General features: G+C 36.4%; 2 protein-coding genes across 2 annotated transcripts; both read left to right on the top strand.

Annotated features, from left to right (window-relative positions):
• The first annotated feature begins 828 nt into the window (after positions 1-828).
• Positions 829-5097, top strand: LOC118062115 (bifunctional nuclease 1). Its single transcript, XM_035075801.2, has 11 exons — positions 829-1137; positions 1412-1739; positions 2053-2223; positions 2340-2389; positions 2523-2579; positions 2806-2871; positions 2955-3029; positions 3808-3923; positions 4212-4303; positions 4695-4759; positions 4861-5097. The coding sequence occupies exons 2-10, from the start codon at positions 1439-1441 to the stop codon at positions 4754-4756; spliced, it is 990 nt and encodes a 329-aa protein (XP_034931692.1). The 5' UTR covers positions 829-1137; positions 1412-1438; the 3' UTR covers positions 4757-4759; positions 4861-5097.
• A 3510-nt stretch (positions 5098-8607) lies between these two features.
• LOC118062114 (phosphatidylinositol/phosphatidylcholine transfer protein SFH8) lies at positions 8608-13286 on the top strand. Its single transcript, XM_035075799.2, has 12 exons — positions 8608-8661; positions 8860-9126; positions 9230-9307; positions 9422-9523; positions 9604-9653; positions 9749-9848; positions 9971-10072; positions 10161-10274; positions 10477-10588; positions 11277-11674; positions 12382-12456; positions 12550-13286. Exons 1-12 carry the CDS (start codon positions 8608-8610, stop codon positions 12598-12600), a joined length of 1503 nt encoding a protein of 500 aa, XP_034931690.1. The 3' UTR covers positions 12601-13286.
• The last annotated feature ends 468 nt before the right edge of the window (positions 13287-13754 follow it).

Here is a 13754-nt window from a genome sequence, read left to right as displayed (position 1 = left end):
TCATTGTACACGCGGCAGTCATATGGGCATCTTGATATTCTCGGCCGCCGGCAAAGTGATTCTGCTACTTAAGCCAACAATGATGCGACCTCGCAGAACTTCGGCTCCAGTCCCAGGCCTTATGTTTTATCCATTTGATTAATAACAACAATACCCTTATACTCACTACAACATTACAGTGATGTATTCTCGGTGACAACTTTTTTTTTAAACCTGTCCGGATAGAGACAGAAAATACCATGACACTCTAATAGTCATCATACGTCATTCGCTTAGGAAAAAATGATTTGTATTTCGTATTTCAAGCATGAATTTTTATTTTTAATGTGATTATATTTAAGCTGGTAACATAAGTTTTTATGACATGTTTATACTGATATTTTTTTCCTATTATTATTAAATGATTTGATTTTATTCGATTAATTTTATCACATATATATCAATTAATAATTATGTTGAAATTGATTTGATTCAGTAATTTTTTTAAAATAAAAATAATATATAAAAATAAAGATGATTTCAGATTGCAACCTAATTTGTAAAGTTGAAAAAAAAAAATATATATTTTTTTAAATTTTGAGTAGTGATTTTCAATTAGAAAAAAGTACAAGCAGTGCTCTAGCACACTTGTCGAACATCCAGTTAAATAATTGAGAGTATTTATAAAATCTTCACCGCGATTATAATTTCACATATCAAGGTGTCTTGTCATTCGGACACAGCTAAAATACCACCCGTATGCCATTAAACAGACTAACAAGGCTAAAACTGTCATTTGCTAAAAATATCGATAAGAAAAGCCCAGCTTACCTCTCTCAGCTGTATCATTCTGTCCCTCTCCCGCCTCTCTCTCTCTCTCTCTCTCTCTCATACACTCTTTTAGCGAAGCCAAAAAAACAGAATCTCTTTATCTACTCGCGCCCCATCTGTCATTCCCTCGTTTATCTGATGCCTAGTGTCGCTTCTCCCATCTCTAAATGCTCTCAATTCCTTAAGCCTCCTTCGACAACTAACCCACTTCATCGCCTTTGATCCTTTCTTTTCTTTAATTTGCTTCGATCGTTTCTACAGAAAACTGTAATTACTAGATCGAGAAACTGAAGCTTTACTATTTACACGTGACCCGTTGTTTTTCAGGTGTGTTCCCGTTCTGGATATTTTTTGATTTTCAGTTTCGTGATTCTTCGTTTGATTTGTGGAGAAGATGATCATATAAAATTTTGAACAGTGTGAAAATTTAAAATTATTTAATTATTATGTTTTTTGTTTTTAATTTTGGAAAAGATACGGTTTCTTCCTTTGATCATAAATTGTAAATTTTAAAAATATATATTTGTGTATACATCTTCAATTTCACCACGGTTTTGCTGTTAATAACAGTTTTAACCTCTCGTGTATATGTTTGTTTCAGTTGATTTGTTTTTTTGGAGGAGTAGACATGGGGTCGCTGCAAGGACCAGTAATTTATCCTGCTGTGCGTGCAAAACAAGCGGGAACTTACAGTTTCCCAATGATTGGTCCTTTGGTGAAGGGTTGGCTTGTTAGAAGTGAATTGCGGGGATTTAAGGGCTTAAGTGGTTGCACATCTAAGGTGGTTCTTACTTCTCGGCAATTAAAACCGCGAAGATGCAGTGTAGTGCAGTGTAGTTTGAGCTCATCATCAGATGGTAATGGGAGCACAGCAGAGAATTTCAATGAAAATCATGGAGATTATGTCAACTCTAGTGTAGTTGAGGCTGGTATGGTTTGCCTTTGAATTTTATTAGCGTAGCCTTTTTTATTGTCTAGAATAGAAAAGACGGAGGCATTTATGACAGAGGGACATGCTTTTGCCCTTCATGTTCATGTTCTGAAAGTATAAAAATTCACTTTTTTACTGTCATTGTCTCGTAAACCAAGCATGTTTTTGTCTTTCCTGAATCTCTTGCTTCTGTTCCGGACACTAACCAAACTCAGCTTAGCGCTATTTGAGTAATCAATAAGTTTTCTGTGTAATATGGTTTGTTTATGGTGAAACGTGAATTGTTAATTTGAATTGGCTTTTTCATGTAGTTGAGGTGAAGAGTGGATCGGATGGTTTTGTGATCAAAATGAGGGATGGGAGGCACTTACGATGTATCCATAACAACCCTCAAGGTGGGCATCTACCAGACAACGCTCCGCATCCAGCAATTGTATTGAAGATGGAAGACGGGACTGGTCTTCTTCTCCCAATTATTGTTTGTATGTTCACTGTTATACTTGATAGCTTTGAATGTATAGCATTTGATTCTTTGAAATACTTTGAAGACTATTGCTTCCTATGTCATTTTGAAGTGATGATTTACATTTGATTGCAGTGGAGATGCCAAGTGTGTTGCTCATGGCAGCAGTGCGCAATGTCCAAATTGTATGTATTTAGTTTCCTTATTGTGGTAGGATTTTTATTTCAGAATAATTGAGTTGTCAAATTTGGACTTTGGCAACTACTTGGATTTGTTTCATACATAGCAATGCTGAGGAATTTGGCTGTCGGTTTCCAGGCAAGGCCAACTATGTATCAAGTGGTGAGGGAGATGGTTGAAAAGATGGGTTACGAAGTAAGTTGGTGTTTCGTCTTTTCTTTTCATAAGAGAGAGAGAGAGGCTAGGCTTGAGAACATGGAAGTGTACAAATAGCTTATTGTCATAGTAGAAAATCTATGGAGATATGAAATCTTCTTGCCTTATTGTTTGCCACTGCAATTGAAATATTACCAATTTACTCTGATGTTTCTTATCCAAAAAATAAATAAATTTACTCCGATGTTTTGATTGTGATACTCAGGTCAAACTCGTAAGAGTTACTAAGAGAGTGCATGAAGCATACTTTGCTCAGTTGTACCTCACTAAGGTATACCCCTTGTTTTTCATTTGATTTGACTAACTTGTATAATTACAGGTACAAAGGGTTTATACTCCTTGACATTGTTGCAGATTGGTAATGAAACAGAATGTGTCAGCTTTGATCTTCGTCCATCAGATGCTATCAATATAGCAGTTAGATGCAAGGTACTCCATTTCTTGCCCCCTTCCCACGCATTTATGTGAAAATTTTGAAGAATAGTAGCATGTTAGTTACATGATGGAGGACATTCAAGTAAAATCTCATTTGGAATTGTGGACAGAATTCCTATCTTTTTGTTGGCTGTGTTCCAAATATATTCTAAGCCAAAGTTTGTTTGACTGGGTGAAGGCACAAGCTTTATTGAAATTTCCTGTTGAGAAAAGCCCTAAAATGTTGACTGAAATGGTATTCATGTATGGCTTTTTGTATCTGGTATATGTGAATGTGAAATGCTAATGCATACATCTTTGTTGCGGAATGTTGAGTCAGATGGTTTTTCATGTCTGTTTCATATCTGGTGCATGTAATGGTGAAATCCTTAAATCTTTATCTTGGTGAAGTATGTCAAATCATGATGCAGACTTTGACACCTGCATGCTAGTTAGTACATTCAATCATTAAGATGTTAGTTGTTTTTCTTTTTTTCCTGCATCATTTTCCCTTTCCTTTTAGTGGAAAGAGAGAGAAACTTTCTGATAATTGCTTGTCTACTAGGAATGAGAAGAAAGTTTGATTCAAGATTTGCAGTGGAGTCACCTAAGTAGTAAACTGAAATAAATCTTGTTAGAGGCCAACTGCTGAAGTGGCCAGCTGGTTTCTCGAGTTTTCGCTTTGCAGCCTGTTGGAATTTTAGCATTCTTTCATGTGTTTAAATTGAACCCCTCACAAACTTGTCCTTGGTTTGCTGATTTGTAGAGATGCATCTTTTCTAATTCTGTGCAGGTTCCTATTCAAGTCAATAAGTACCTGGCATACAGTGATGGGATGAGAGTCATTGAATCTGGAAAGCCAATTCAGTCCCATGCGTCAAATGGCTTGTTATTCACTGAACTAGATCGGTGAGCCTCAAAATCTTTAAATAGCAGGTGTTCACCAGTCAAGATATGTGAAGTCAGGACTTTTTATATGTGCAAGTGTTTTGTAGTTCATCTTCAGGGATTAATGTGGCCTTTTCTAGATTCAAGAATATAGCTACTGTGTGTGACTCTAAAGTTAACTATCAATAGTTTGGCATCCTTTTCAGATTGATAACTGAATTAGTAATTTGCACAGTAAGTAATTGAATCTATCTAAATCATGCCTATGCTTTGAGAAAGAAAGGTGTAATTGGAATTAATATGGTTCAGGCCCACTGCTCAACCTTGTCTTGATACCAAGGAGTTTGATCTTGTGCGCAACATGTTGACTGCTGCCATTGAGGAGCGTTATGGAGATGCTGGTATGTTTCATTTCAATCTCTTTCGCCCATTGCCTTTTGGCTGCATGTTTCCTGCACTCCCCCCCCCCCCCCCCTGTGGCCTCCTTTGTCTATTTAGCCAATAGCCATCATCAATTTGTTGAAACAAACCAGATTGGTTTTGCTTGTATCGTTGCACTGCACATGCCAGTCTACATAAATAATTGTGATTGAACACGAAGTCAAATGTAATAATAACTTGCGGGTTTAAACTTTACAACTCCCTGCTGTTCATCATTGTGAAAGGTCTGGTTCCAAAATTTTCCCAAGTTGCCCTTTGTCTATTAAAACTGCACTGTGTCCCCCATACTTTTAGCATGCTGATTAGTTATTTTCACTGCTGCTAACTTCATAATATCCGTGCTTTCTACAGCCCAATGGAGAGACAAACTTGGTCAATTTCGAGCTAAGAGGAACTTGAAGAAATATACGTAAAAGGTGGAAATCTAATCAGTGATCAATTCCAAATGAAAATTTTCTTGGATTTGATTCAATTGAAAAAGATTAACTAACAGGTTGTTTATTCTTGGCTGTTTCAGTTCTCACAGCTTAAACTTGTGCATATAAACCATTGTTGGAAGCTGATGAGGATGGCGGGATTATGTAACTTTCCCTTTATCAATATGTACGTAGCAAGTTTGTGAATATATGTATAGATAAACTTGGCTAATGTAATGTTGGAAGCAATTGACTACAGTTCATTTCTGCATATTACTTGTATGGAAGGCAATGCTCACTAGCTATTTAATCACGCAAGAGATAGCCTTGGCATCAAACGTTTCACTGCTTTATGCTTTATAGCTTTTGCCAAAGCATGTCTTAAGGGTATCTAAAATCACAGCACCACACCCTATAAATGTTTTGAAATCCACTAAATGATATTGAAGATGACTTCTCTTGTATGTGTGTGTTTTATTTAATACTCGTCATTCCTAGGTCCGAATGTCCCTGTCAGATTCGATGCCTGTTAAAACTCTGCATGGTGATTGCCTGATTGGTGAGGGCATTTCCAGCTTTACCCATGTTGGATTTCCCAAGTGCCTCCTCTCAAAGGGCGTTGCCTGCATTTCTGTGTTGCCGTGTTTCTGTTTATTTTGTGCTTATTCTTAGCCTGGTTTGACACGGTAGAATTGGATGTCGTTTCTCCATCTACCTCGGACCATAGCCATGCGTGAGAGAGAGGCAACCCGAAAATGATTTCTGGGAATTTTCTCTTTGGTAGGTTCTCTCTTTGCCAAGAGTTATGCTGACACGACTCGTCATACTTCCACCCGAAGAGAAAATTCAAATCTTCTCAAAGGAAATCCTAAGATTAGACCAAATGGCAGATGATAAGAGTGACCTCAGGTGGCTGTAAGGATTCTTGACTACGGGAGGCGTTTACTGTAATTAGATTAGAAAATTCGTGCCCAGAATATTTCGAAACACGCAAGTGTAAATTACAGAATCAGCAAGGGACCGGGTGGCTCTCTTCCTTTGAACCAGGCTACGCTTCTTATTAAAGAGTCTATCTTGGTGGCTCGGAAGCTGAAAAATGTGTTTCTTCTATCTCAGCTGATTTTTTTTTATTTTTTTTTAATGTAAACGAGGGTCCGAGAGAATCTAGCTGTCGATAAAAAATGATAAATGAAAACGATGCTTGTAGTCGATATCCAATACACCGTTGAACTTCTGAACCGACCCTGTTTTCGGTGCGTTTTGTTTTCGTGGTAAAAACTGTGTTTATGCGTGTCTAGGAGGTGTTTGGTGAACTAATTATGATGTATTTTAAAATGAAAAATATTTTTAAAATATAATTATTATATTTTTAAAACATCTCTTTATAATGAGTTTGGCATAAGAATTATTAATTAATATTTTTTTAATGATTTGCTATAATTTTGATGTATTAATATATATATATTTTTAAAAAAAAATTATTTAGATATACTCAAAACAAGTCCAACTCAACTATTTATTTTTGATTAAAAAATATAGAAATATATATAAAATTTAAAGAAAATATGATGTATGTGACAATATAAAGCAAAATAACAAGGTTCATTAATTCTTAAAGCAATTTTCAAAATTGTAGGAAAATAACTCTCAAGTTTTGCAATTAAAATCAAAAGATAACTCTTGCAAGTTGCAAATTCAAGAAAAAAACGATTAAACGAAACTGGCTATGACCAGGGGTGTTCGGCTAGTAAAATTCCCGCCAAAGATGAAACCCCACTTGGCTCCACCTCTTGCTGCCGCGTGGCTATGGGACCCACAAACAAAATCAAGTTTAACCAGGCGATTCCGCATCTATACGCGCAGTTTCTACACCTTTCCACCTTCCACTCTTTCTTTCAGTTAAAATATTAAACTTGAATTTTGCTTCACAAATAATTAATTATTAATTTATACCACTATTCTTGTGTTTCTCAGTTTATAATCCATTTTCCAAATCGTAACTCTCCTTCTCCTTCGTTACGGCTTACTTTTTTCCTCAACAAGCATAAGCAGCAGCAAGGGGCAGTCCATGAAAGATCAATATAAGATAACTATATAATTTGTCAAAATCAAGATCCAAATAAGGATGTCAGACAACGTTGCAGTTCTAATCGAATTGGTTTTGATTTCTTTTTGTAATCTTGATCTTCTAAATTATCAGTATGTTCGAGTCCGGTTGGATCTCTTAGCTCGAGCCTTGTTAAGTTCTGTTTCTTTTAACATCTTCAATCTATGATTTTTCTAGCTTTGATTTTGATTGTAATTTAATTTTTTTAATTGGATTCTAGGGATTTGAATTGTCGAATTATTGTTAAAGTTCCTGTTATTTTTTTCCTTCTATGAATCGTACCAAAATTGTCTTTCATTTCTTGAATATTTGGAATGTAATAGTGGTTTAATGTTGTAATGATTTTATATACCTTGAAATTAAATTTCTTATTAGTTTTTTTTTTAATTCTTATATTTGTGGCTTTTAGTTTGAGGGATTCTCTAGTAATGATGAGAAAGGGAGCGGAAATCGGATTTTTTTTTCTGAATAACCTCGGGAGGAGAAGATAGGAAGACTAGAATTGGGGAGTTTGAAAAAGAAAGCAAAAGGCATCTAGTAAATTCAGGGTTCTCTCTCCCAGAAAGAGCAAGAAAAAACAATGGCGGCCAGTAGAGGTGTGTGAGGGGTTTCTTGCTGCCAATTGAGGATGTTCGAGATGTGAGAGCTTCTGGCTTGTAGATGCATTTTAAACAGCACTTATTTCGGAGGATTTGCTTCCTCCCAGGCATTGATGATTATTCACATGTTTGAGGTTCTTTTTGTTTTTCCTGCTCGCTTGTTGTGCTTATTATTAGTTTTGATAAAATATCTTGCTGCTTTCTGTGCTTTTTGTTATTTTGAAGCGGTGATACGGTGGCTGCTGACAGGTTTTTAATTTCTTGACATGTTCTCTTATTGATTTCTTTCTGTCTAGGACTCTGTATTATCATTTATTGATTAGCTTAAATGGTTTGCTTGTTTCCTTAAAACTCTGAATGCGATTTTGTTGTGTTTTAGCTGTTAGAACAATCCTTTTCCGAAATAAATAATCAAGAGGCTTGACTCTGTAAATTTGCCACTTGCTAGTCAAAAAATAAATTAAGATTGGCCTGTAAAAAAGAAGGAAATGATTGGCTGGTCAAAGTACTCTTCCCATGTTTAAGATGTAAGTTGATTGATGGTGTCCATAGACTTTCTTTTTGAATGAATCTCTCCATATTTGATCTTCACACCTGCATTATAATTCCATTAATTTCTAGTATGTCATGTCATTCACTTTAGAAATTAGTCTCTTTTTGTCCTTTTTCACTTTACAGAATATTCTATTTCGGTTGCAGAAGTAATGAGAGGGAGGATTCAATAGATTAACATGTGGGTTATGTTGTTTTCGCTACTGTTCATGATTAGGCCGCTTTTAAAGTCAATTAAAAATACTTCCGGCTCTTTTAGATATGAGACCTCTATTAGTTGGCCATGTTTCATATTCAGTTTTATTGTAAACATATAATTGGAAGTGCTAGCACTTTATTAATGTCTTCTTATATTTATAGTCACATATTCTGTTGGATGCTAAAATGGAGCCCAGATAGTTACCAGAACTACTCTAATTGTGGAAAATAGTAGCAATACACACATTTAGCATTCACTCTTCAGTACCACAAATAGAGATTTTCACCGTTTCGCACGGTTCTCTAAAAAAAGCATTAACGAGTTAGTTTGCATTCTAAGTTCGTTTAGTAATCCCAGCATCAAACACACGACTGTTGGCTTTTACACAACAATGATCTTTACCAGGTGTGAGGGAACGATTTCGGTGGCTGACACTATTTTGGAGGTAACACCGATTCAGATCCTTCTCCTGTTTGCTTGTTTTATGTCTTAATTTCTTTTCCTTTCCGTTTGGGCTGTTCCTTTGTTCTTGCAGTTTAGTAGTTAGTATCATAGCAATCTTGCTCGTGTTTTCCTTTATTTTTTTCTGATGTAAAGTGTAACGTGTTGTTAATTAAGAGATGTTGACAACTTTATTGTTCAGGATTTTGAGTTCAGTGAGTTGAAAGAAGTTCGAAAGTACTACCCTCAGGGTTATCATGGTGTAGACAAGGATGGCAGACCTGTTTACATCGAAAGACTAGGAAAAGTTGATTCCAGCAAACTTATGGAAGTGACCACTTTAGAAAGATATTTGAGATATCATGTGCAGGAGTTTGAAAGGACTTTTGCGATTAAGTTTCCAGCTTGCACCATTGCTGCAAAGAGACATATTGATTCAAGTACAACTATTTTGGATGTTCAAGGAATTGTATGGTAGCTGCTTTTTTTCTTTGTTAATAATCAAATTTTTGTTTAGTAACTCATTAAGATTGTTACCTTCTGCATTCTTGTTCAAAAAAATTGTTCTTTAGGGTTTGAAAAACTTCACCAAGTCTGCACGAGAACTCATCATCCAGCTTCAGAAGATTGATGGTGACAACTATCCTGAGGCATGTGATTTTTCTTGCAATTTTCATAGAAGCTTTTTTTTAACACTAAATCTTCTCTCAAAATCAAGCTGGGATGTCATTTTATTACAAGAGCTAAAACAACAAATTGTGCAGACACTTTGCAGAATGTTGGTCATTAACGCTGGTCCTGGTTTTAAGCTGCTCTGGAAAACAGTGAAATCTTTTATTGATTCCCACACAGTTTCCAAGATTCATGTGAGTATCCTTCCCTTGATTGAATTGCCAAAAATTTACAGTTAACAGAAGTATATTAGCTGATTTTGGAATTTTAACAGGTTCTTGGTAACAAGTACCAGAACAAGCTACTTGAAATAATAGACTCAAGGTAGCCAATTCTATGATTATTTCCTTGCTAATCATCATCCATTTCAATTATACATAATGTCTAAAACCTCTTAAAATGTCTTGGAATTTGTTCAGTGAGTTGCCTGAGTTTCTTGGGGGTAGCTGTACTTGTGCTGATCAGGGAGGTTGTATGAGATCTGATAGGGGGCCATGGAAAGATCCAAACATTTTAAAGGTTTGTAGTTACTTGAAATTATCATCAGTGCTGCAGTATTTTGAAACCCTTTTTCACTCTTTTTTTTTTATTAAGCTTTTTTCTTATATACTCATGCTCTATGATTATTTGCCTGTGTCCAGATGGTTCATAGTGGTGAAGCACTATATTCCAGACAAATAGTAACTATTTCAAATAGTGGGGGCAGGGTAATTGCTCTTGATAAGCCATTCTATCCAGTAAAGGTAAATTCTCTCAGTACAGCTTTTGTCTTGTAACATGGTATTTCGACTGCTTGCTCTCTAAATTTGGTTTTATTTTTGGCTAAGCCAGGTAAAAACAAGTGATACATCCACTGCAGAGTCAGGATCTGAAGTGGAAGATGTTGTCTCTCCTAAGCCAACTGGGAGCTATTTGCTGCCAAGGCTGGCTCCTGTCTCTGAAGAAGTAAGCTTTTCTCAAAGTTTAAATGTACGAGTCTATGTGAAGTTCAGTTAAAGTTGTTTCAGACTTTCAGTCTAGAAGACTGATACATTAACATATCTTCCAACAGAATCCATTTCTTTGCATGAAATGCAGTGTGTGTGTGGGTAATGCTAATAACTGAAATTAATTGATCTCATAGGCCATGCTTGGATGTTTTATACAGGCCAGGATGGCTGGTAAGATGAGCACTGCCAGTGTCTCTGAATATGATGAATACATACCTATGATTGACAAGACGGTGGATGCTGAATTTCAAGATTTATGTACTTCCAGAGGTTAGCAAGTTTCTGCACCATTCTTATTTGCTACCAGCTCCATCATATGGAGAAATTCTAATTGGTAATAGTTAACGACTGACATAGATTTTTAGAACCTTTGAATAAGATGGTATCATTTGATGAAAAACAAGTTAACAAAATTTGTTTAGAAGAGCGTTGCTGTAAGAAGATAGTGGTATCCCTGTCTGTTAATTCAATATGCTCTTCCCGCTTAGGTTAGCTGTTCTCTTGTGTAGCAGTCAACGCTTGGTAGGAGTTCCAACATACGAAGGCATAGGATTGTGGCAACCTTGAGAAGTGAACTTTGAAATGAAGTTAAATGTAATAACCCTTTTATTGTAGTTTCACTCTTAAGAGTTCCATTTTCCTTGTGTTTCCTTTGGAGAAGTCAAAAGAGCACCAATCGTAGTAGGTTGTATGTATGATACTTTAATATAAAAGCTTAATCTTTGATTGCCTTGATATGGAGATCCTAAAGACTCCTATTGTTTTGGGAGAAAATTAATTAACAGTCCCAGATCTTTTTTTGCCTGGATTTAGGTTTATGCTCTATTATCTTTTCAGATAGGGGCATCCACATGGCTAGTTGGATTTCACAAAGACTTCACTAGTTTAAATTGGAGTCAATGTTATTTGATATGATATTATATTGTGCGCTGAATAAAATTAATGAAATTGGTTGCAGGCACACCTTCTCTGTTAAGTGTAGAGAAGACATCAGAAGGGATCCCTGCTCGTGTCTGGGCTTTGCTTGTGGCCTTATTCATAACCTTTCTTGCCTTCTTTCGTTCAATGGCATTTTGGAATACTAAGAAACCCTCAGCATCTGATTCTGCCAGTGACATTACTGACCTGACTTTTGAAACAGCACCAAAGGAGGAATTCAGACCCCCTTCTCCTGCTCCAGGCTTTACAGAGGCAGACCTTCTTTCATCTGTCATGAAAAGGCTGGGTGAACTTGAGGAGAAGGTTGGTACATTGCAGACAAAGCCTTTTCAGATGCCTTGTGAAAAGGAGGAGCTGCTTAATGCTGCAGTTTATCGTGTGGATGCATTAGAAGCAGAGCTAATTGCAACGAAAAAGGTAACTGTCTCTACTGCTTAGATATTCTGCTAGGAGAAATAAGCCTTTACCAACCAAACATGAAGCTATTAGATACATGAATCTCCATGTGTGTTGGGGTGGGGTTGGATCTCTAAGTGTTGGACATACTAAATAGGTTTATATGCCAACACCTCATTTTTTCCTGATGGCTCTTCGCCACCGTTTTTTCTGCATTTAACAAATAACTAGAACTTTTAGGAGTTCTTGTTTAACCAGAACATAAGAAATGTAAAACCTATATTGTTAGAGCTAAATGACATCTCCACGGACCATGTTTTGTATGGATTACATGATGAACTACTAGGTATCTGATTATCATCTTTAAGGAGTCATGAGACTAACCACTATGTTTGGTGGGAAAAAACGAGAAGAAAATCAAACCTGTGATGCCACTAGGATTTCTCGAGGAATGCATGCCTTTTCATTCTGATCTGGAAGAAAAAAAAAAAACTTAGATAAAATGAAGTGGGCGCTGGATTCTCATCTCGCAAGAGTCATGTGTCCATGAAATTTGTATTTTCTGATAAAGGTTTTAGTCTTTTGTCGAAGTTGATGACTGTAACAAACCACTTGCTTTCAGTTTTCTTTTCTTGAAACTGGTAATATGTTCCTTTGGATGGAAATGAATTTTGTAGTTGTTGTGGTCCACATGGCATATCTCTAACCATCATGCTTCTCATTTAAAGGCTTTGCACGAAGCTTTGATCAGGCTAGAAGAACTTCTTGCGTATGTAGATGGTCGCGAACAAGCAAGTTCTCAGGTAAGGTTATAGTCTTACACGTGCATTTTAAAGCACAGACCGAAATCACCATGTTTCATTTATTGGGATTAAGATTTGGTCTGCCTGATGCAGAAAAAGAAGTTTTGCTGGTCAAGAGGTTTCTGTACAGGAGGAATATATTAGTGTGGTCTTGATACCGCTCCGTTAATTTCCATAATTAATCTTCGAGATACATACAAGGTACTATCCAAATTACATTGGTTGAGAATTTGGTGTCCATAAAAAAAAAAAAAAAAAAAAGGAGGGCGGGAGTAGTTGCTCCTGTGGTAGTTTGTCTTCTCGGGCGAAGATGATTATTGTCAGGAAGTTCCTTGTGTGTGGAGATATAGCACTTGGATGGTGTACAATGAATAAACAGAGGAGGAGACCCAATAAATTTGTGGCTTTAATTGGCATGTTGGTGTTCCCATGCCCCATGGGCTCGTGCTTGTCTTTCACTGCAGACTAAGAAGAGAGAGAACCGAAAAAATAAAAGAAGAGGGAAGCGTTTTCGTAGCATTGTCCATTCTACATGAAATTGAAATGTAAGCCCGACAGAATTAGTCATGAGAAGTAGTTTTTTGATTATCTGCACCAAGAGGCAAGGAACATACCTTTATCTCGTTAAGTTGGCATGCATGATGTCGTATTTTCCATGTAAATAGATATCCCGAAAGTCATTTTGTATAGAGTGTGGGCAGTGAAAAGGATGTGAACATTTACCAAGAGGAAGTATAAACAGTGAAAAGAGACCGATCCCTTGCTTTGAATTTGTAGCTGCCATATTATATTTTAGAGGTTTGGTTAATGAGTTTTCCTTTTTTACATTATTAACCAGAGCCTAAGATTTAAGAATGGTTATGAGGTGCATATTTTTGAAGGTTGTTGGTAATTAATATGCTATTGCTATTTGCAGTTCTGTTGACTATTTGTGCATTTACGAGACAAGTTTTTTCTTAAGATGAAGGATGGAGTGCTTTTTCCAAATAAAAATGGAGTATAATTAAGGTCAACTTACAGTTATTTAATAACTCGAACCACGAGCTGAACACAGCGCACTAGCCCTAGGAGTGAAGCATTAGACATGTGCTGTAGTCGTCTGTTTCCTCGTGTTTGAATTCAAATAATCTGCAGCAAGCATTGTTGCTGTCTTCGTTTCTAAAGGTTGCCTCCTTCATGGCTGGTTTTGATCTATGTGTGTGTGTGTCTTATCTCTGGCTGTCGGACTCTAGTCTCAAGCCATCCTCTTGATGGCTTCGTTGTTTCCCATCCGCAGCTTTTCTTGTAATTATATTAAA

The sequence above is a fragment of the Populus alba genome, chromosome 5 (assembly GCF_005239225.2).
Source record: "Populus alba chromosome 5, ASM523922v2, whole genome shotgun sequence".
In the NCBI taxonomy this organism is placed as follows: domain Eukaryota; kingdom Viridiplantae; phylum Streptophyta; class Magnoliopsida; order Malpighiales; family Salicaceae; genus Populus; species Populus alba.
Note: the sequence above shows the minus strand (reverse complement) of the source record. Positions and strands in the feature narration are given on the sequence as shown.

What these genes read in the sequence shown, in the direction of transcription:
- LOC118062114 (XM_035075799.2), top strand. Translation starts at nt 8,608, where the DNA reads ATGATCTTTACCAGGTGTGAGGGAACGATTTCGGTGGCTGACACTATT. An exon ending in TGGCTGACACTATTTTGGAG is followed by an intron (nt 8,662 to 8,859) that starts GTAACACCGATT and finishes TTTATTGTTCAG; the next exon opens with GATTTTGAGTTCAGTGAGTT. An exon ending in CTTGAAATAATAGACTCAAG is followed by an intron (nt 9,654 to 9,748) that starts GTAGCCAATTCT and finishes GAATTTGTTCAG; the next exon opens with TGAGTTGCCTGAGTTTCTTG.
- LOC118062115 (XM_035075801.2), top strand. Translation starts at nt 1,439, where the DNA reads ATGGGGTCGCTGCAAGGACCAGTAATTTATCCTGCTGTGCGTGCAAAA. An exon ending in TTGAAAAGATGGGTTACGAA is followed by an intron (nt 2,580 to 2,805) that starts GTAAGTTGGTGT and finishes TGTGATACTCAG; the next exon opens with GTCAAACTCGTAAGAGTTAC. An exon ending in GGAGCGTTATGGAGATGCTG is followed by an intron (nt 4,304 to 4,694) that starts GTATGTTTCATT and finishes TGCTTTCTACAG; the next exon opens with CCCAATGGAGAGACAAACTT.